The sequence below is a fragment of the Dromaius novaehollandiae genome, chromosome 18 (assembly GCF_036370855.1).
Source record: "Dromaius novaehollandiae isolate bDroNov1 chromosome 18, bDroNov1.hap1, whole genome shotgun sequence".
In the NCBI taxonomy this organism is placed as follows: Eukaryota; Metazoa; Chordata; class Aves; order Casuariiformes; family Dromaiidae; genus Dromaius; species Dromaius novaehollandiae.
The window spans coordinates 2,854,560-2,878,636 of NC_088115.1; the positions used below are offsets into that span (position 1 = coordinate 2,854,560).

Here is a 24,077-nt window from a genome sequence, read left to right on the forward strand (position 1 = left end):
ACAGCAGTCAGGCATAACCAGAACACTTCCCCAGTGCGGACACCGCACGCAGCTTTGACCTTTTGGAGATGCCGGGTGCTGTGGACGCCTCTGCGCAGGTACCATTTCCGCAGCACACGCAGCTCAGACCAGCAGGTGGCGCCTGCTCGTCACCACGGCGGTGTGAGCGTCGGCAACGTCGCCCGCTGCCAGCCACCCCGGAAGTAGCACGGTCGGACTGAGAAGGTGGGGAAGCCTTGAGTTTTGAAGTATCAGATCAGCAGATTCGTTTCCGCCCCCGAAGATAACCAGGTTACACTTGAGTGCTCCACCTGCAAGCCTGGAGTTTCTGAATACTTGTGGCTTTTACTGCAAATGATGGGAAAAAATCACTTTTCCTTAGGAAAAGCGGAATGAAAAAATAACCTCTATGCATACATTTCTTATGCATCATTAGGCAGTGAAAACTGATTTTAGATTTAATGATAATTTTCACATACCAAGTCTCAAATCATCTGGCTTCCCCCATCTGTAACATGAAGATTATACAGCTAAGCATCTTACATGTAACATTACAAAGTTAGTCAAAAGATTTTCTATGTAGTCAGCAGCGATACTAAAAGTCACTTCTCTCCCCTTATTGCAAAAGCATTAGCTTAAGCAAAAGCCACATTTTGGCATTTCAGTGTAATGAAAAACCTCAGAGCAATAGTAGTAGTCTACTATAAATATCTAAACTGCCTTCACAACAAGTTGAAGTACACAGTTTAAAATGAAGTAAGTCCAAATTACTTATGTGCTGTAATAGATCACCTAATTATCCTTTTCAGTACCTTCTAATTACCAGTCCAAATAGAGGATATACAGAATTGACTGGGCACGATCAAAAAAATTCCCTCCATTGCACTTTGTTTGGTTATTCAGTCTTTAAATAATGAGGAGACTTGTTCTGAGTCACTTTTTTTTTTTTGTGCTGCACTTTTTGGTAGAATGCACTTTGGCATTTTACTGGCCTAGGATTTTCCCTACTAGCATACAGATGCTATGGAGATCTGTGCTGATCCAGGAGGAATAATATAGAAATGTAACTTGATGGTATCTCACAAGAGCAAAGACACCTAGAAAAAGCTGGGATTAAGTGATGCAGTCACTTGTTGTTTCTCAGGAGAATAAGTCTCACCGTTCTTTCATAAACAGAGGGAAGACTTGACTTGTATTATTCCTCCATATTTCAGTTAACAACCTTAATGGCAGATGTTGTAACCAAAGAATTAGGTGATTTATAAGCAGGATGGCTTCATGTTCTCAGTGTCAACTTCAGGTACACTGTTCTTCAAAAGTCTTTTAAAGGAAGATAAAGACAACCTTCCCAATTAAAGAAAGAATAACAAGATCTCTTTTCCAGAAACATTTATTTATTTTTTTAAATAGTGTTCTTTCTTATAAAGCAGCTCTTTAAGTCACATTCCTTTTACCACAGTGTCTTTGGCATTTTCTTCCTAGAACTTTCTTGTAGAGTGGTATAAAAAAATGTAGATTTTTTTTTACAGAAAAATAAGTATATAAACCACAAATTAATCCCCCAAAGTATTAAATAACATACCAAAAGCTTTATCAAATCTATTTCATACACTAATGGGACAAAGCCTTGTTGTGTATGTGCATAACAATTATATACGCATTTTTAGCTTAGTTAAGTTAGTGCTTCGAGGTTATCAAGGAAGCTTTACGAGAAGTCCAAATGCACAATTGCAATATTACTAGAATTTGTCACACTTTGTGGAATTTACAATGTATAGAATACATTGCATTTAAAAACCTCTGCCTGAATACGCAAACCGACCACTCTCTTTTATATTTTTGAATACAGTTTGCAAATACACAGGTTTTTATATACACAATAAGTCACTTTCCAGATTTCATGTAATTAAGAACGCAAAATAATTATAATTATTCCCTATATAAAAACGCATCTACTAGTAAAAACAATGGCATCATGCACATCAAAAACTAAAATACAGTATGAAAATCCAACGGCAAAACGTCACATCCTCTCAGTTGCACTTAACATGTCATTCATTCCAAAGCAGCATTACTTTAGTGAGCAAGCTCTAAAATAAGATTTTTCTTATTTTTGTCTATGCAATGTGATACACACATAGAATATGTTCAACACTCCACGTGAGGGGATTCCATCCAGGTTCCTTTTCCCACAGAGGGCTTAAGAAATTTTACAGCTGTTTCTTGTACAGTTTTTTGGTGGGCTCTGTGGTGGACGGATAATTTTAGCTTTCTTTAAGCTGTTCCTTTTACTGATGTTGTTGGATGTGAGGGAATATGAGCGTCCATGCATCATCCTGGCATTAAGGCCATTGGCCATGGAGAAAGATTTGAGATGGCTTCTTAAGGCAACAGGGAGAGGGAGCTTGTCAACAAGGTGCACAGGGGTACAGGAAACTATGGCACGGCAACAAAGGTCTTGCAGACTCAGTACTTGAAAACAGACATAAAACTTGCGTTATAATAGCGTGCTTTTGTCAGCCACATGGTGGTAGCATACCCAGCATTCTGCATGCACTTTGCTCTTCTAGGAAGAATTCTCATTTCTCCTCCTGCACCCTTTCCCCACATTATATATTACCTCAAAAATTTGTGCTTCAGTTTCCCATTTGTGTCAGAATACTTACATGAGTCAGAATTAAGCTTTAGAAATTTTTTTTTTTAATTCCCTACACTGCAGGGATGACACGGTTCCTGCTTTTGTATATTTTCTGTTTAGAAAGCAAGTTGTACAGGAGTCACAGTTCCTCCCCCCCACCCCACATTTTTGCATCAAAATCAGCCAAGTAATAAAAGTTCTGGAAATTATTTTATATTCATGAAACATAAGCCTTGGCTAGGACTAAATTTAAACATTTTCAGTGTTGTATTATATCCTTAGACTATGATGGTCATAATAAGTGAAGCAAAATTTATTTTATTTTATTATATTGCTTTTGTTTTAAAGGCCCACACAGGCGTATAGCTATCTAATCTTTTCTCAGGGCTGCTAAAATCTTGGCCTCAGCCATACCTAGCAACGAGTTCCCCAAGATATTTTGTCCTAGGTAGAAAAAGTTTCTTTTGGTTTTGAATTTGCTTTCAGTTGCATTTAACCTGTACTTCTATCCATCTTGTCTCACAATCCTAGAAAGCAGTTTTCAGTCACCTTCTCTACACCATTTTGTATGCTATACTGTTGCCTTGTTTCCTAAAAGCTAAAGCAAACTCTAGTCTTTTCAAGTTCTTTTCGCCTTGAAAAACCAACAGCACACTATTTAACCAAAGCCTAAGCTGACAGGGTGATCAGACACCTGTGTCTTATATTTTAAAATTAAGCATTTGAAAATCTGTATTTTAATATCTCCCATTCTTCACTTTTGTTTTCAGGATTTTTAGTATTTCAGTCTCAACAGTACTAGCAGATAGTAGCACAGGAAACTGTGTATTGTACTTTGCTTACCCTTGTTTGGCCTCCAGAGCCTGTCCATTCCATGTCTCATCAGTACTATTCTTGCAAGCTCAGTAAAGGACTCTGTAATATTGAAATTACAAAGTGGGCTGACTTCAAAAAAAGTCATGCCCAACCTCTCAGCGTAGGCTTGTGCTTGTTCAGTAGACACTTGGCGCTTGAAGGCTAAGTGAAGGCGATTTCCAACCAGGATTTTTGGTACACCAGGAGCATGCTGAGCAAAAAGAAGCAATAACAGCAAGAAAAAAAGAATTAACAGTCTGACTCCCACTTCCCTCAATTAAAACAAACAAAAGCTTTTTCAAGATTTAAAGACTGAGTGGGAGGTTGGACCAGATGATGTCTAGAGGTCCCTTCCAGCTTCAATTATTCAGTGATTCTCTGATTTTTAAATATCCCTTCCTCACAGTAAAGTGACTTGCACAGATGATGTAGCAGCTCTATACCAAGAATGGGACTGCAACTTGAAATTTTTGCCCTCCATATGCTTTCTGTCAACACCTTTAGAAACCAGACACTTCAGCTGGTATGCTTCCAACTTTCTAAAAGTATAAACATAGAAACAAAATTGTAAGCTTGGCATCTTGGATAACACTGTAGTAAGCACTGCCTGAAAATGCCAGGAGAAACAGTAGAAAATACCATAAACAGTCGGTTTTAGTCATCTGGTATAGACTAGCGATGCTCCGGGATTGTACCTTACCTGATCTATTTCTTTTATCCATCGATCGATTCCATCAAACGACCAACGATTTGTAATGTCATACACTAGTATTACACCCTGTATTAAAAAAAAAAAAAGAAAGAGAGAGAGATTGTTTAACAGAGGCATAACATAGAATAATACCTATAAATTCTCCAATTCAGAAATAATCCCGCAGAAGACTGAGCAACTTCTCAATGGAGCAGAAACTCAACATCCTGTCAAACCAAGCCCTGTCTCCCAGTATAGATTCCAGAATGGGTAAGGGGCCGAAACCCCAATTTCAGTTTGGGGCCTAATACATTGATCAATATATGTTTTTACAGTCGGCAGGTTTGGCTGATCAGACACGTCACAAGTCATAGCAAGTAATTTTTGGTCACATTCGGTAGCTCTCCAGAACCCTGAGATATAACAGGAGCAACTCATCAAAACCAATGCATGTCATGAGTTATAACAATACTTTAATTTGCGACTTTTTGTATGTCTTTTTTTAAGTCACCTCATTAAAAGTCATTACACTTTGTTACATTTTAGGCTAGATTTATATTTTTCCTATTAGTCTTGACAGCATTATGTTGTCAATTTATCTTACTTGGCAGACAAGATTTAAAAAAGCAAAATTAGCATATTCCTCATTTGCATGACCAAAGTAAGATAACAGACTTAAGTTACTGAGGTAACCAACAAGAAGGCGTAAGAACATATATCATTGTATTTCACCATGATTCAACTTCAATCTCATTAATTCCTTCTCCCTCCAAAAGAGAATCCTTCCCCTTGTTATTTACCATTTTGCATATGTTATCTTCAGAACATTATAGAGTCTGCATGCAAACTACAAGAGAGTAAACTATAGAAGCCATCATGATAGTTTGCTGTTTTAATTCATCCGACAACCATTACTCACCAATTACTCATCACTATGAAAGCTGTACTTTGCCTACCTGAGCACCTCTTGAATAACATCGAAATATGGTGCAGAATCTCCCTTGCCCTGATGTATCCCTATGATATAAAAAAGGATATACATATATAAATATAAAAATAAGTTATATATACTTTTTAAAGAAGTAGGCATCCACCTATGTTAAGGGTTCAGCTTGATCAACCCACCTCTATTGATCTATATCACTTCTGCCCTTAGTCACGCCACGAAGGCGTAAGAGCTCTCCTTGCTCTCGGCAGTTCCCTCCCCCATGCTGGCTCTTCCCTCTACATTTCTCAGATTTCTCCGGATAACATAACAAGAACTTCAAACCCTACTCTTGTGATTGCCCTTGGAAAATAAAGGCTGTTAGCTGAGTATATGTATGCCACTATACTTTGCATTTAGTTCAGCTCAAAAGAAAAATTCTGTTTTCACAGCAGAAAAGTGGAAGGAAACAACAGCTGTCACCAAGGAAACTAATGGAAAAACAGTAACTTCTTGATGACAGCAATAGAAGTTTATCATGCGTCTAGTATGATGAAGCCATCCTTACAGAGACTTAGCCAGCACAGATTTTCAGAAAACAGTGCACAAAAAAAATCATTGCATATGACGTTCAGAAACAAATTTCTAATGAAGAATGCAACAAGAAGCAAAGTGCCATAGACTACCGGAGGTAGATGACAGATCTTCAAATGCAAGGCACATATTTCCGTATATGGTCAACTGTAGAAACATTTCCAATCTGTTATTCTAAGGAGTTCAAAAAACATCCTTTCCCTTCACAAAAAGCATTAAAACATCTCCTTCCTGGCTGCCTCTCAGATAAGCTTTATGTGGTATTTTTATTAAGCTATATAAAGCAGAAGACAGAAGAAGGAAAAAAAAGTTGAACAAAATATCAAGTAATCAGGATACCATATGGCAAAGTACTATTATCTATCATTGCATTTCAACTTTTGAACCAATATTTTGAACATCATAAAAGCAAAAGCAACCAATGAAGAATAAATTTAAAATAAAACTTAGCTTCGGCAACACACAGACATTTAACTCCAGTACTTAGAGAGGTTTCAATCAGAAATGAACATGAGAATGAATGTTAAAGACTGAACTAGACAGTCCACTACCACTTTTAGGGGTGAGAAAAAGGTATAATCCCAATAACAATTCATGCTCACCTCCAGTTCTCTTAGGGTAGAGAACACTGAACATCTGAACACTGGTTGTTCCTAGAACCTGCCCCTCCGACTCATCTGGATTATGGTCCTCAAATCACCTTCCCTCTCCTTCCCATCCTGCACTGACCTTACTTCTCCCTCTTTTGTGCCATGAGTTTAGGGAAGACAAAAAACCCAAGCTATTTAAGAGGCAGCAGTGTTATCGCATCTCTCAAGTTATATCACTTTGTTGCAAAATGCTTAGTTGTTCTCCATATGTTTTTTGCTAGGATCAAATCAAATCAGATTGAATATCAATGAAATTTATATAATTTTAAACCATCATGAGTAACGACGCTGCTTTTTTGAATTTAATTTTTAACACTGCGGCACTTCAGTCAGCCTGACCACCATTACTAATAAATTGAGAGCTGTTGCTATACAATCACTGTATGTTTTTTAAGGTAATTTCGTGGTCCTTGTTACCAGTATAACTAAGTAACTTGTAATCTTTTGTGCCTTTATTCTGCATTTATTATGAATTTCATTTAAAGAAACTCTAGGGTCCCTGATTTTACATGAAATGGATGCCAAATGGAGGTAAAGGGAAAGCAAGTGACTTGCCTAAAGCACTAGCTATGTGGCTCATTCTTCCTCATTTGGCTAAATATTTCTGAAGCACAGGAGAGGATTCCTGCCCTGAAGAGTCGCATTCTTTGTGTCTCTGAAATATAAATTATGAGGAAAGATGAAATACACACTTACCAGAGCTGTAGCTTGATTCGTCGGCCATCCAGAAGTATAGTTGTAGTCTTATAATCGATACCTGGGGGAAAGACAATCGCACAAATCTGAGACCTGCTTCCAGCTGTACAGCATATGTACAGACAGCTATAGATTTCAAAGAAGCTTACCATAAAAAAAAAATACTCTTTTTTCCATCAGCAGTCTGTCAGATGCATATAGATAAGCATAGTTTGTTCATATAAAATTACAAAGACCCCTTTCATACTACTGAAGTGTGATCCATTCAGTAACAGATTTCTCAGGTCCCCTCCAGATTGATAGACGATCTCTTTTCCAGCATGTATGTTTTAGTTCTACCTTCCCTTGTTGAAAAAGCAGTATGTTTTCCCCTTTCCTCTCATACATGGGCTGCAAATTAAATGCCATTCTTTTCCTCCAAGCCCCAGCTATATTGCCTCTGTTATTTCTTCCCAACTTAGCAGCTCTGACATCAGATACATTTGCCCTCTCCAATATAAAAGCAGCAGCAGAGACAAGTAGCTGGCCTTCTGCTTTCTAGCTAGTCCCATTCCCATTGATAACTGTCTTCTCTGCCCATAAGATCTCCTCGGTTAGCAACCCACAAAACATAGGCAAAAGATCCAGCTTACTCCTTCCCATAACAAGCTCAAGACTTGTGGCTGAGCTACAGCACCTCTTTTAGATGAGCTGAAAAAGTACTGCATCATTCAATGGATGCATGTATTTGTGTTTATACATATATGCGTGTGCAGATATATATAATTTAGCCTGTTAACATATGAACAACATAACACGCTAATATATTTTGCTGAGCTCACATCTTTATTGTATGTCACTAATACCATTTTATACTCTTCACAAACAATCTTCTGTGCTGATAGGAGCTTTTTTTTTTTTTTTTTTTTTTTTTTTTTTTTTTGATTGCTGACCTGACATGCCTCAGGAAGAAATTTAACTATGGAAAAATAAGCTCAAGTCTAGCTTTAGTGTTTTCTTGGAAAAAGTGGGTGGGTTAGCCTAGGTAAAACTAATTAGAAGCAGTCAGGTAGCTCCAGTTGACCCCTGAAAACATTTACCACTGTGCTAAAGTCAATGGCTTGAAACAGTGGGCTTCGGTACTATATCCATAAAGTTCATAATTATAAACATTAAAAAAGAGCTTTTTATTTTAGTGAATGTTATTGAAAAGTATGCATTACTCTGTAGCCAAGCAACACAGTTTTACTGGTAAATGCATTTTTCCACGTTTTCTTGGCTTTGTCATAGTTAAGTCATTTCCTGAATTGAACATTTTTTCATACAGCCCTCCAAACGCAGGTTAAAACGCATGGAAACTAGCTCTGAAAACATACTGAAATGTAGCTAGACTCATACCTTGAAAAACAGAGACGTATTTTATTCTCTGAATATGAACAAGACAGAAGAGTGTAAAAAAAATACACTGACATGAAAAAACAAATGCATGAGGAAGAGCGCCTTAATTACTACTTAAGGATTTGCTGAAGTCTTATCAAAGGAAGAGGAATGACAGTGGTGAAGGTGATCCTGTTAATTGCTTGCTCCTAAACTGCAGACGGTTGATGGAGATGAAGATGGAGAGCACAAGCTGAATGCCCTGAGACTTCTATGTCCAAGTACAGAGCACCACATTGCTCAGTTCATCCACAGCTTTCCCCAGCCTGTTTACTAACCTTGCCATGACAAAGCCTAACCGGTGTTGTGTGTCCACCTTGTCGCGTGCCTAGAGATGCTCTGGGGTTGTCTTCTAGCACAGTCGTCCCGTCAAGCGTCTCTTCTTCAAGAAACTGTGACCAGCTTCGGGAGCAAGGCCAGCCCCTGAGTAGTTGAGCCTACACCCTCCCTGTAACACCAGCCATGCTTCTGTGCTGTGTTTGTATCAGTGCGCACGTCAAATGCTTGCCAATGAGAAAAGAAATCGCTATATTTGAGGTAAAAAGAAGTATAAAAGTGTAAAAGAGCCACATCAGAGATGGATTGTAGTCACAGCTTATGTGGCTCCCTCTGAGACAGCGCTGCACACGAACAGGCAACGAAAGCCCTCCAGAGCTGTGCTTGCAGCCAGGAAAGACCTCTCTGCCTGCTACGAAGTTTGCCATTTGCCTGAAAGTACACTTAATATTAACATCAAGTTAATATTAAGCCATAGTTTTCCTTTTATCCCTAAAATAAAATACACTAAAATATTAAAATCATAAAACACAATCAGATTCAGGCAATTTCTATAATCTTCCCTATATCTTTTTTTTTTTTTTAATTTTCACAGCATTTGATACATTTATTTTCCAAGCTGCACAACCGATAACCGCAGAGGAACTAGCACACCTAAAATGGACTTCTATTGCTCCTTCAAGTACAGTACTGCTAAACACAACAAGCAGATGTCCCAAAAAGGTCCCGGAAACAGTCACTGTCTCTCTGTTACCCCTATCTTTGTCGACAAAATAAAGGTTTAAAACCCTCTTGCATGATATGCAGACACACAAAAATGAAGCCTCGTGTGTCCTTTTCCAAAAGGAAAGGAGTTCGCAACAGTAGGTCTGGAATAAATAGGCATCTAATTACCAAACAGAAGTTACTGCAAGATAACAGTTATCAGCCAAGTCGGCTCGCCTGGTAGAGACGGGCGAAGAAAAAAGTTGTTTCTTTTGGCATGCGTTTCTCCTAAAATTTGCTCCACGCTGAACTGCCCAAATACAGTTTGTCTAGCGAACTTGAAAAAAATTATCTGAGGCAAACAAGATTTGCGTTTGTTTTATAAAGACAACCAAAATCTTGAATGCACTGATCACAAGGCCCTGCCCTTTGGAACGAAGTAGGATGCCCTACGCCTGGAAGAGCTACCTAGGTATGAGTCAGAGTAATTTCTTGCCCGAAGATCAGTGTCCCGTTGCTCGACAGCTATCCCCAGAGATTCAGGCTCAAGGCAACTCATTCTCCCTCAAAATGGGAAAAAAAGGACGACCCAGGAGACTCTATTTGCTATACAGAACAGCAGCATTAATTCCTTTTTGAAGGATACATACTCTACCATTGATATCAAAGCATGCAGTGAACCAACTTCTTTATCTCCACTATAAATAACCCCACTTCACTAACTTTCTTGCTTTTTGCTTGTTAAAGTTTACATTTTACAGATTAAATAGCTTGTGGGTATTTCGTATTCAAAAACTTTCATAGCGATATTAATGGGCTGGTTTTATTTCTATACCGCATTTGCTGACACTATCAGAGTAAAAGTATCTTCTAGCTTCATAAGAACAAATCTGGAAGGAGAATTGCACAGTAGTATTATTAACATATATTTTTATCCATTAATTTGGCTTGTTTTATAGTTCATGTCATTTCTAGCAGCATGAGCCACTGCTGCCAATCTAAAAGCCAAAACCAGAGTTTTCAGTCATCCTGCAGAAGCAGCTCTGAAGAAATGAGTACAGGCAGCTCGACAGTGAAGGGCATTTGCTAAGAACGAGAGGCCAGGAGGAACTGCCTCCGTTACCGGGGTCCTGGTAAGGAAGAAGGTAGCAATAACCGGAGCAATGGTGGAAAGTGAGCTCAGAAGCAGTCCTGCTGTCATGGGAAAGCTAGATGAGTGATCAGGAAGATAGGGGCACCGACATAGCTAATAGGTTGCACACTAGTAGGAAACTCATTTCAAAGCTGCCACTTCATTTCTACTGCCTGCTCTCAGCATACTTCACTTGATTCCCATCAGCCTGCAGGTTCACTATTCCTAGCTATACAAGCTGAAGAATACGTCCTACTGCCAAGTAGCAGTGTATTAGGAAAAAAAAAAAAGAAATCTCATGACACAATTCCTTCTAGCCTGGCAGCGGAGAAAGGGAGCTGAGTTCCCCTCATCGTTCCTGCCCGAATCAGAGGTTGGTTCGATGCCATCCCAGCTCCACGGTTCCCACAGCAGCACCGAGCTGAAGGCCAGCTGCAGCAACCGTGGGCATTTCAAGCTTTCAGCTCACTGCAGAAGCGTGTGAATTGAGATGTTTCCCAGCCATAATTCAAGCTCTTATCGTTTGTACATTTGGAAAGTCTTTTTTTAAAAAAAGAGTTATCACTGTTTCTGGAAGACATTTTCATTTCTTGGCTAAAGTAGCGTAGCAGTCCTCCAGCAGAATTAGGAAATAGTCAGAGCTACAAACTACAAGTGGGGAAGAAAAAAATCAAAGAAAAAAGAAAATCAAACTTACAAAGCCTCAGGACACCAAACAGGCCAGGACATCAAAATTATTTCTGCGCTGAAAGAACAAGCTCCATCATTTCAGAAATTCTTGAAGATGTAAAACACAGAACAAACACTGCATAATACTAAACGCCTCATTCCAGCACCCTTGTGCTGCTACTGATATTTCCCGCAGGGCGAAATACCTCCATTAGTTTATCTAAAGTCAATGACACATCCCGCACAGTGATCTGACATCCATCATTCTGTTTAAAGACATACCAAGCGTAGAAAATTAGTACGGCACAGCTAGAGGATAAGCAGCTGAGTACACCAGGCACAGTGCTCTGGGCCATGGACCACAAACCACCGCAAGGCTCTCGTATTTAGCCACATAATGCAAAATAGTATGTCTTTTTCCTTAAGGCAAGCCTGAAAATATACTATTGTCAGCTGCTGTTTAGGAGAGCATCTTATGGGGTTCTCAGAAGATTTTTGAGAAATAAATGGATTCAGAATCTTTCCTGTTCTTCAGCTGTTATGCAGATAGAAGCGGTTGATAACCGAACCGGAACATCTCTGCAATTAGCACTCGCCACCGATTAGAAATCAAAATAAAAAGGTTTTTAGCCATGAATCATCAGGAACAGCATGAAACAATAACAATAAGACCAACAGATGTGGATTGTGCTGCTGCAGAAATCAAACGTCCTTCCAGAACATTATTCACTCATTTAGTGAGACAGAGTAGCTTTGTTGGGATACACAACTGAAACGCATTTCTACGGACGAAAAAGAAGAAAGAGGCTGCTAACTCTACAAATTCAGCTGATATCAAGACAATTATCTTGTTCTTTCAGCTTCTTATTACACAACGATAATAGGACAACTCTGGATAATAATAAAAAATAACAACGTTCTACAGAATCAGTCATATTTATAATGATGCAGAAAAATAAGTCTTTTAAATTGCAACATCACCCCATGACAGTAAGCGCTCCTGGAGGTTTAGTTTAGTTGCCTGCTGTGGGGGTAGGAGGAGGGTTAAACACACAAACCTGTAGAATTGTTATGGGTCCAGGTCAGTTTTTGAAAATATTTCCACATTATGTTGCAGCTTTTATTATCCTGTATTGGGAAACTCCAGACTCGTGCATAAAATATGAGAAGGTTTTTGTAAGGGAAAGGAGTGAATTGAAGGTGGATTTCATGGAGGTACCTAATTTTAAACCCACGATCTTTTCAGACTGGCATCTAGATTAGTTTCTCTGCTATGACTTTGTAAAAATAAAATTTATGTTTAATCTTTGCGTGGAACATTCTTGAACAGATTCTGGATTTTACCAACTATTAAATACAGCTATTTTCCCATTATCTAATGAATAATTTTCAAGCAAGCATGTGTTTACGAATTGCTAAGCTTCTGTTTTTTGTTTTCTTTTTAAGGGAGGGAAGGAGCAAACCAACCACAACTGACTGTTTTAGACCTGTTTTACTGCTCCTCCTCCTAAGTTGGATGATAAGGTTTTTCTAAGAAATGGAAAAATTTATCCAGAGACCAGTGCAAAGCCTGCTTTTATAATTCCTATGCAAATTCCTTCATTACAAATCTGCTACCTTCTCTCAACTGAATTGCTGAGGTATGGCAGTTTTTTTGATTACTTTTGTGATTACTTGACCATCTCCGCAAAAAGCCATCTTTTAGAATGGCATTTAAGACCAAGGGTGAGGCTCAGTCATGTTTCTTTAATCCAGGACTAAGAAGAAAGTATAGTTTTTCATTAAAGTAGTTTCAGGATGGTGTTCTTTAAAGAACAACCTCACACCAGATCAAATACTACCATGCAAGCTGTAAAAACTCAGGTAACTAGTTCTTCAAGTATGAGCATCTTCATGATAAAGATTTGTGTAATTACTTCATCTTAGCACTCTCTATTTTGTCTTACAAACAGGAGAGATTTCCCATTTAAACCATCCAGGTCAGTATGAATGGAAACATGCAAGTGAACCAGCAAAACGTCCCAGTGCGCCTTAACCCTTTCACACGGATGGTTTTTAAATCAGAGCTATTTACCTAAAGCCACAAATTGAAATTAAGAAACCTCAAAGAAGCCACACCACTTACTGAAGTGGGTGACTTCTTAAATCTAACCGATTTTTTTAAATCAATATTTTTCTTTTCAAACACAAAATTAACAGATAGAGCTTACATATATATATATGCATATATATATAAAATAAAAAACTGAAGCCAGGAATGCAGTAAGCTTCCAAAAGGAGGATTCAGCTGTTTGATACTAACTGTGGCAAATGGGAAGGCATCTTCTCCGCATGGATGCTTTGCGGCCATTACCGTACTATGGCTTATGCTTCACTGCCCACACCACATTCACGTCAACACTGCTTATTTTAAGGTTTCCTGTGAATTTCCGTTTTCACTTGAGGCTTATAATAGCATACCACAGTTGTCTTTCTAGGATAGGTTTCTTTATGCTTCAAGCTTTTAAGTTGCTTATGTTGTGCTCCAAAGGCAACATTATTCACATCAAAACCCATTTCTCCCAGGTTTAATAACTGAGATCCAAAGATTTACACTGTCACCATCAGCTAGTCTCTTAGTTTTGCTTGAGTGCAGAACACTGGCTTGTTTGAATAAAGTCTGTATGCAATGAGCTACAGGCTGACCACTGGTCACATTTTGATAATATGACAGAGAGAGAATAAAATCCAGACTCATCCCTACAAATTTGCCCACAGAAAGTAGATGTTAACCTAATATTTTAATGGTTTAGAGCTCACTCTGCATTTGCTTTGGATCCGTGTTTGAATTTAGATACATTATAGGAGAGTGGGGAAAAAAAACTGACTTTGAGATTAGCTTCTTTAGAGCTCTGGTCTTCTACATCAGCAGGGAAAGATTTGTCTTAAAACGGCCCTAAGAACAACCTTTGTGTGTCTGAGAAAGTGCAGAACACATGACTTATCATCTTCAAACTGGGTACACTCTTACCTTTTCATTTGTAAACACCGTAAGTTTAATTGTTTCTACCTATTCTTTGTCTTGATCATTCCTTTAAAGTTCAAGGCATGTTGTTCCTTACAGAGGAGCAGTTGTCAGATCAGCAGTTTTCAGATTTAATTAAAACGGAATCAGACGATCTCAAAAGGTTAAGAAAAAGAAACCGAAAAACAAACAAACAAGAAAAAAACCCAGTTAAGAAAAAGAAAGCCCCAAAGCCACCCCTCATCGCCCAGGGTGCACATCCCTGTCCCCAGGCCTGACCAACTCCTGGAGACTTCAGTGTGTTAAGCATCTTCTCCAGCAATTCACTGCCTTAGTTTGTCCACATCCATCATTTAGCAATAGTTATCTCAGAAAGGTACTAACATCTCCTTCCCACTATGCGTTTCTTAACTAATAATTAGATAAAGTGTCTATAAATAATATATATATATGCATACAGACTCTTTTTTTCCAATGGGATTGTGGGCCTGTGTTTGACAAAGTCCACCGAAAACACCCTTCGGGTTCAAAGGCTGTTGATCGCAGGTGAAAAACATTGTTCTAGACGATTCAGAAAATGTTTAAAACTGTTTTCTTATGGGCACAATAAGAATTTAGTGGTCACACAACTTCCCATTGCAAGCTTCCTAAGATATCTGGGTTTTCATACACATGTTAAAATCAAAGCCTAATGTTTCTCTTAAGAACAGCTTTGCAACTGTTTCAAATATATTTGACAAGTGACACACTTCCCAACTCCATTAATTGATCATCCCAAGAAAACAACCCCCATCGTGCTTTTGATGCAAAATTCAACTAAACTTCAAAAACTACGCCTAATGTTTCAGGGCATCATTCTGCAGAGATGTGAACTCTTTGCAATAAAATTGGACTATATCTTTCGGTTTATCAGCACAAAGGTCAGGTTACGTGTCAGTCCTATTTGCCTTCTGCTTGCCATTTCAGAATAGTCATTTTCCAAATTCCAGTCCTTTCCACCACACTTGATTACGGCAGTAAAAGCCATCTGTTTGAAAAGCACAGATTGCCTATTCAGACTGTGAGAGAGAGAGCCTCAAATTTTAGATCTAGACTGTATTCTTCAACTCATTAACCAAGTCATAAGCTACAATTAAGAAGTCTTGCACATAATTCACTCGTTTCAAGGATGTGACAATTTTCCCATTTATGAGAAATAAAAGATTTATATCAGAGAGCCAGACTCCTTATTTAGCTTTGTTTATGGTCATAGGCACATGCCAATATCACAATCTATCCTGCAGTAGGCCTCCTTTCCTTTAACTACTTAAAGAAATTAAGTTTACAACAGATCTACCATTAAAAAAAATGAAAGTACTTTAGGTAAACAGCAGCTTTCCATAGTTACATTTTTTTTAGTGAGTCAGGTTAGAATCTGAAGATTTCAGAGCACTTTCCGTTAGCTTTAATCCAAACTCTTGTCCACAGAACCAGATCAAATGGTAGGGGAGATTTAAGAAACGCATTGCAACCTTGTAGCATACCTCCAATATCAATTGGAAAACAAAGTTAACAACTGAACCACTCCAAACCCTATTTAAGCCAAAAAAAACCCTAATTAGACTGTTAATTTACAGAATCAATATCTGTGTCTGTTTTTGTTCACTGTCCTCTTACTATCAGCATCAGTAATTAAGCAAGCCAGTACTCTGCATGGTAAATCCACACCCTTGCAAAAAGGAACATGCGAACACTCTGTTTAAAGTACATGACTTTTTTTTTTTTTAAATCATGCAGTATTGCTGCTAGGACGGATAAACAAAAACTAAGCACAGAAGAAAAAGAACTGTTTGGAAAGAATAAAACACTATCTGACATCAGCTAATAAATCAACTTTTAACCAAAACAAATGCACGGTTCATTTCTATTCGCTTTAAGAAGGAAGGAAGTAAAGGTTCTGAGGTCACATTCATTCTTTTCTGTCTTAATATTTCCTAGTCCATAATGAAACAGCCTTTAACAAAAAAAAATCTATAAAACCTTAGAAATGTATTTTACAAGAAGAAAGAGAAGGGTCCCCATTCCCCAGTTCAGCACGCAGCAGCAGCTCCAAGCTTCAGTTCCTTTCCTTTCTTCCACTCCTCCAAAAGAAAAGGGTATCGAAGGCATACAGTAAACTTGTCAGCAGCAATTTGTAGTAAACATCTTAGCTAACATCCTCAGATGAAAGCTACTATATATAAACATGTTACTGTATACAAATAGTAGCCCTGCAGGAAAAGAGAATGCTATTATTAGCATTACCAGGAAAAAAACTTCTTCCTTTATTTCAGCGCATTTTAGTCATAACTTTGAAAGAAGTGGGAAGAGATTAACGTACGAATCCCCGAGAGCTCATAACTGAGTTCCTCCCCCCCTTCTTTTTTCCGTAGATGCAAAGGAATAAAGAAGACGGGAGCCTGCGGCGGTCAGGATCACAGAACACCTCTAGCGCCCGAGACACCCGCATCCTCCTGCACCCTGAGCCAACGTCTTACTGCAGACACTGCAACTCACTTCTGGCTGGAGAAGTCACCTGAGAAGACAAGGCCTCCAAAACTGCAGAACAGACAGGAATGATTGCTACCAGCCAAAGCAATGAGAATCGGCAGAGTAGTCGGAGACCCGGCCAAGCAGCAAGTATGAAGTCAGAACTAGGACAGGGACAAGACACCAAAGAAGAGAGCTCGAACTAGGGGACCTCAAGAGAAACAGCAGAACAAGGAACGTGGGGGGGACGGCAAAGGGATGGAGGCCACAGAGCCAGGTAGCGACAGAACCATGAACGACCAGGCAGAGGGATGGAGGCTTTGACGAGGACACAGCTTGTGGGAGGTGAAGAGATAAGAACAGGTTAAGAGTCAAATTTCAGAAAAGAGGGCATGCCTTCCTTTCAAGCCAAGGAGATACTGGCAGGGCAACAGTGAAATTTGGATCGACATATATTTAGTGCTGGCCCACATGCTGAAGCCGTCACGCTGATGCTATCACTCCAGCCGGTCAAGCCCCATCTTCCACTGAGTTCAAACTGTTACAAGGTAGAACAACATTAAATATTTGGTAAGGTAAAGACCTAAGTGGGAACAGATTATTTGAATATGTTCAGTTAAAGCTGCAACTAGCAGCTATTGATAATGGTTTTAAATACATGAGATTGTAAAGCACTCATGCCTTTCTGCAAATAAGAACCATTTAACCAAAAATATACAGTTTGCCAGATACACAAGCTATTAAATTTATTCCTCTCCAAAAGCAATAGAATATAGAGGAATCTCTACAGAAAAAAGGTTAAATAAGGCACAGACTGCAAATCTGCTTGGAAGAAGGTACGCAGTCGCTACTAATTCCACATATCAGAACAGAATAGATGCACCTAATGCGTTTTATCCTATTTCACTACTCTTTTGTTATAAAACAGTTTTTTTCCAGGCCAAGTTAAAATAGCCGAACTGAACACCGGAACAGATTTCAGGCTCTTTGTCTCTAAATTACCTGTCATCCATGTCAGACCATCAATCAGAATACAAAAGTTTCCTAACATCATGCCCCAGCAATCCCCAAAATAAGATCTGAGGACCGTGGCTCAACATAACTTTTAGTAAACAACTGGACTGGTCTGCTAGACAGTTCTGGAGACAGATCTGAGATAGGACCGTTACTTACTGGTAGCCAAAGTTCCTTATTTTCCTCATGTAAAGCTGAAAACTTCAGCTTATAACTTGTAGATCATTCACTTCCCTATATTGGGATAATATATACACTCTTGGCAGAAGATAAATGAGCATGAGCACTTTTAGCTTTACGATTTCCCCTCTTCTCTCTCGAAATTCTTTGCAATGGTAGTAACTCAGCACAAAAAAATTAATACTACGGAAGTTCCCAACTACAGTCGTTTTTACTTATAAAATAGCAGTATTATTATAAAACAGCTCTTTTCTAATTAAGATTTGCGTTTTATAACAAAATCGCCCTCACCATTTAGTCCATTTAATATCAAAGCAAAGAAGATCATAACCTAGCACCCATAAATTTGGTTTAGAAATTAACCTGTATTATTAACTAAAAACAAACAAAACCCTCCCCTATACCATCTTCTCACTGCTACCGTTTATCAGTTCTTATAACTAAGAGTTGCTTAGGACACCAGAGAAGAGTCCCTGATCTAGTACCATTATCTTCCTGCAATTAAATACAGCTTCAAACACTACGCTTCGTTTCACCTTTGTGATATGCTCCTGCATTCCCACATTAATGTCAATTCAAGCAACAGCATATGATGAGGTGCTGGGCATATGCAGGGAAACTACAGTGAAGGGATGCTTGGCCAGGCTTAGATAACCCACCACCAGAAAAAAAAAAGTGGAGTAAATTTTTTTTTATATAAGACTGTCCAAAATTCCCAGTGCTCATGAGTATCTTCTTCTGGTGTAATAATTGCTTACTTATCATAAAGTTTAAAAGCTAGGGCCAATCATCCTGGTGTGCGAGGAAGAGACCAGACGGCAGGATACATACCTTTCACAAATTGTACAAACCAAGGAAGGAGTGGGAAGCAGCTGTACAGAGTCTGCCTTTACTTAAGTCTTAAACACTAGGTTTGAAATATGGCCGGATCTAGAAGGAAGAATAGTGTCAAAACTACCATAAAATATTAAAAACAAATGCAATATTTCACATTTTACAACATAAGCCAAAAGAGAACAATGACCTTTTATGTCTTGACACTTCATTAGCAGTAAACCAGTCCAAAAATACTTGGCCTGAGAAGAATTACAAGAACATCAAGCTACCATTATTCTGAGTTATTGGCCTAACTAACAGCTCACTGAGAGCCATTGCAAACCTCTCCGGTAACTTCACCAGGCTTTGAATCGAGTCTCAAATAAATGCTTCTAAAGACTAGAAAAACGTTATCTGTTAAGCAGATCAATATATCACTATAATTAGGGGGAAAAAATCAATATTCTGTCTCATAAGCATATTCCTGTATGTTAAGAAATTCTAAATAATACTTAGGATATGGAGCAAGATATAACATAGGTTTTCCCCCCCGCCCATCTACCCCAGGATGCCATCAGCTCTCCTAGAGGTCACAGCAGTATTTGCCATGAAGCAGTAAGTTTCAACAGAAAAAGAGAGGATCTGAAGTACAGGTATAGCAACAGAAGGGCAGGTAATTCCCCACTGCCAGCACAAAGAAGCACTGAATGTTCAAAGAGGGAAAAAAGATTGCTTGAAAATATAATTCTTTAAGCCAAAGAAGTAACAAAATTCGGTCATTATGATAAACTGAAGGTCAAAGATAGAACAACAAGCAGGTGCAATCATTTTGCTTTAAAGACACCAGACAGCAACATTTATACCCGTGTTGAAAAATTACTGCGATAAGCCTCTGTTTCCAATAAAACAGGTTTGTTACAAGATAGACAACTATATATTCTATAAATGCCGATTCCAAACAAAGTTGGGTATCTGCACTGAAAGCAAGACCCAGTCTGCAGCTCTTAGCTTTTCCCAGCGCCCGGATGCCCGTCTCACTAGCTCACCAGACTCGCCCGAGCACGGGAAGCACGTAACCGATGCTTCGGAAAACGGAGACGAAGTCACTAGACTGCAGCAGCGAGTACTGCAGGCGATGCAGCCAGCAAGCCTAAGCCCAAATTAAAATGCAAAAAGTCACAAGCGCTTGACTGATAATGAATAAGCTTAAGGGGGTTAGGCTGTTTGCCCAAGGAAGAGGAAATCAACAGCGCGCTCCATGAATCAAATCGGGAAAGCCAAGTGGTTAGGGAGCCTCTGAGAGCAGTGAGCAGCCGAGCAGACAGCCGTACTCGTCAGCCTGAAAAAGACGCTGCAGGTGAATAATGGTAGGGAACAAAAAGGTATCGGTCTTCCCTCAGAGACGACATGGGTAGAAACGACGTATACAGAAAGCACCACACTGTAGGGAACGGCTATACAAACAGCAACGTGAACTAGCAGGAGCAATACAATCTTTCAGTCTGCCTCATGACAAGTATATCAAAACTAAATGGTTCGAAAGACAGCAGAGACTGGGAGCATTTAGGGCACTCATTGCAGTGATTTGCCTGCAAGGTTATAGACTACAGCCCGAACAGCATATATGGTAGAGATATATTTTAAACAAAGCCAAATACCTTGTATTTACCTACATGCCACACTACACCTACACACTAAACCCTGCAGCTCTATCCTTTCTACACTACACCTACATACTAAACCCTACAGCTATATCCTTTCTATACTGCGTGTCCACAGTACTGGTACTGCTTTTCTAACTTGGAAAGAAACATCGATGTCATCAAAACAGCTCTGATTACAGTTCGAGTTCATTCCTTTAGAGAACGGCAAGCAGAGATCATCGATAAGCAAAAAGCAGAAGAGATTTGACTGCAGCAAAATAGTAGAATCTACCTTCTCTAGGCAGGAGCAACAAAAGTCTTAAACAGCATAGCAAAAACTGAATCTAAAACCAGAAAATAACAACAATAAATTATGCTGAAATTACATAAAAGCCTCTAAGCTACATTTCTACCAAAAACCTTTAGAAATTTGAAGGAAAAAAACTGCATATGGTTATCATTGTACAACCTTTGACTTCTAAAGTAATTTGAGAATGACGGTCTATTTTAACACCCTAAATATCATCCTCAAGTATCCATCCACACCACGGACTTTGGTGAAAAACAATCACTCTGTAAGAGACAGATCCCATATTGGAAAGTATGAACTGAAATGTAATACAGTAGCAGAAAGCCCAGTGTTTTCTCATTACTGCAATGTATTAACAGATTCTGTGAGCAGGAATTCAACATTAGCACATTTTCTTTCTCTTTCTAGCACTATTCAGTAATCTGCTTCAGTTACTTTCCAGGCTTTCATGTGTTGCCAGCCTTTTTCTGTATTTTCAAACAAACAAACAAAAAAAATCAAATTATCTTTTTAAACAGAAGAAATAACTAAATAGCAACATAGATCAGATTATATCAGATCCACAGAGAGCAAAAAGGGCCCAGACTGAGAAAAAAGCACAAACGTTTCTTCTGCCATCTGTATCACCCTTAAAGGATCAAAAACTTCTCACCATAAAAAATAGTAAGAAAAACCTCTTTCTTCTAGATTTAAAGGAGAAAGACAGACTACACATTAGCAATAGAAAGTTCTTGTCCCATTCATCATTTAGTTGCCTTCAGTTTTCTATGCAAGTAAAAAAAAAATTGTTTCAGTTGAATAGGATCATAGTAAAATGCAGGTTGGAGGGACCTGAGGAGCTCATCTAGTCCAACCTCCTGCTCAAAGCAGGATCAGCTATGAGGTGACATGAGGTTACTCAGGGCTTTATCCAGCCTGGTCTTGAAAACCTGCATGGATGGAGACTGCACATCCTCTCTGGGCAACCTGTTCCGCGTCAGTGGCATGGCATGGTTAAAAAAACGTTTTTCCTTATATCCATTCTGAACCTTTCTTGTTTCAACCTTTGTCTGTTGCCGCTCGTCCTCCCACATCACACCGCTGTGAATAGCCTGGCTCTGTTCTCTGATGAGCTCCTCATAGGTACTGCAAGGCTGCTATTAGGTACCCCAAAGCCTTCTCTTCTCCAGAGAGGTGACCTGTTACTACGCAACCAAATTTCATTTAAGTTGTTAGAACTGCAGGCTTTTCTTCACTCAAAATATGTAATTATTTTCCACACAGTCTTCTGCACTGAACTAGTCTGCCTTGCAGATGTTGAAGACAAATGCAATGTAGATTGAAATAGGAGAGTCAGTCTATAAAACTATACTTCTCAAACGCTACTAGATTAAACTCCTCTTTGGAGACAAAGACTAAAGTTTATAGGGAAAATATTATTATACCACATGTGGTCTTGGGCTCTAGGATCTTCTTGCTCCAAGATTAACATCATCCTAAAAGGAGCTGTGTTCCTGGCCTGAACTGAAAAGGAAATACATTTAAAAGTTTATAGGTTATGAATTAAAAAAAAAAAAACAAAACTTTTTTTCCTCCCTTAAATGTGCATTCAATTAAACCACAAACTACCAATTCAGAAGTGATTTGAAAAGTCAAGGTAGTGCGTGCATAGGAGGTAGCACCTTCTTCCTAAAACTAGAAAAGAAAAAGGTATGTATGCAGATATCCATCTAAAGATCCTGCTTCACAAGACTCTCCTTATACTCAATTATTCCACTGAATGTATCAGCTACACGAGCCTCTTTTCCCCAGTCCAGTCTTAAGAGAGTATTAAAAAGGCTGCCAGACCTGCTGGGTCTCTTCTGGGTTTCCCAGCTGGCAGTTTCATATTTCAAGTACTTAAATATCCCATTTTAAGGCACTGCATAACATGAACTTGCAAACAAAGTATAAGGGCACAGGAGTTGCATTAACATGTTGTTCCTAAAATTTTTCAGGCGTGCAAGTTATTTTCATTTGAAGTTTGCTGACTAAAATACACTTTTTTTTGGTTTATTCTAACAGTTTCTTTTCCATTAAGCATCTATAATGGTTCAATTTCTGTTCAGAAAAGGCAAATCTGAACCTATAATCCTCAAATACACTTTTGACTGCTCTTTCAATATATTCTTTCAGAGTATACACGCATTCTTTGGATTTGAGTTTTGCTGATATGTGATTACTAGGAAACGTTTTTGGTAGGGAGGAGGTAGGGCTCTGCATGCAGTCCTAACCCCGAGAAGAAATGAGAGCAATGGCAGGAGCTTAATAGTGAGTTACCACCTACCAAGCAGTGCTGAATATACATAATATAAAAGCAGGAAAATAAAGAGGTAAAGTCTGAATCGTAAGCCTGGAACACATCACATGGTAAACAAATCACAGTAATTAAGTACAAGTGATCAGCCTGCATTTGCAAGTGTGAAAGGTAGCTGCAACCCAGCTGAGGCAAAGGCAGCACTTCTGGACTGCAGCTCACTTTTAAACCTTCTTCAACCTCCTTTACCTCTCCAAACACATGGGGACAGTTTAACTAGCCACGCGTTAAGAATAAATAGGACTTTTAAAACATACTATCTTCTCCTGACCCAAGGTAAAAAATGTTTATGAAATACATTTCTCTCCACAGAGTTGTGTGTGCTGAAGCACACTTGAAGAAGATGGATTTTGTTTTAAACAAACTCAGTTAAAACAGGTATTTATGGTTTATGTTATATGAACATGGAACTGAGACACAAAAATAATTTACTGGGGACAAACTTTAGATACTTTGATTCAACATCTTACAGCTACGTTATTTTTTGTGTTCGTGACAGTCCAGAGATGGTCTTACACTAATCAGTAGTGAATGTTTCAAAGGAAGTCACAGAATCCCACTTATCCTAACATATGATAAAACTGTTGCTGCTTTCTAACTTTCTATGGCAGATACTGAAATAAGTATAATTTTTAACAAAAAAAACTCACCCAGATTACCCTTTTTCATAGTGAAATAGTTGCTAAGAACTCTAAATGCCATTAAAAAAAAAAGTTCTTTATAAACCTAAGATTTTCTTCATTCCCTAAACATTGGATTAGGAAAATAGGAAGTCACATGAGGGGGAGGGACTCTGGAGAGCTGCCAGGCTTGCCTGTTCTTCCCAACAGTCATGAAGATGCTACAAAGCAGAACACTAGGCTGCATGGACTCAAGAGAGCACTTTGCATGCTCTTAACTTCAAAATAAACTACCTTTTAAAGCCTACGCAGTTATCCATCCCAGAAATGCTCATCCCACTTACTCCACCTCTGCATATTAACCTATCAGTTCCCACTCGGAAATCCAATATTCCACACA

At 38.7% G+C, this 24,077-nt stretch overlaps 1 protein-coding gene across 1 annotated transcript in view; it reads right to left on the reverse strand.

Annotated features, from left to right (window-relative positions):
- Positions 1 to 1,374: 1,374 nt before the first annotated feature.
- RAB40B (RAB40B, member RAS oncogene family) overlaps positions 1,375 to 24,077 on the reverse strand; it is a 31,289-nt gene continuing 8,586 nt past the window's right edge. The window contains exons 2-6 of the mRNA XM_026120570.2: positions 7,050 to 7,110; positions 5,141 to 5,201; positions 4,194 to 4,271; positions 3,482 to 3,704; positions 1,375 to 2,472 (exon numbers count right to left, since the gene is read on the reverse strand). Of these exons, the coding sequence (XP_025976355.1) occupies positions 2,201 to 2,472; positions 3,482 to 3,704; positions 4,194 to 4,271; positions 5,141 to 5,201; positions 7,050 to 7,110 (695 nt within the window). The 3' untranslated portion in view covers positions 1,375 to 2,200. The remainder of the gene's footprint in view (positions 2,473 to 3,481; positions 3,705 to 4,193; positions 4,272 to 5,140; positions 5,202 to 7,049; positions 7,111 to 24,077) is intronic.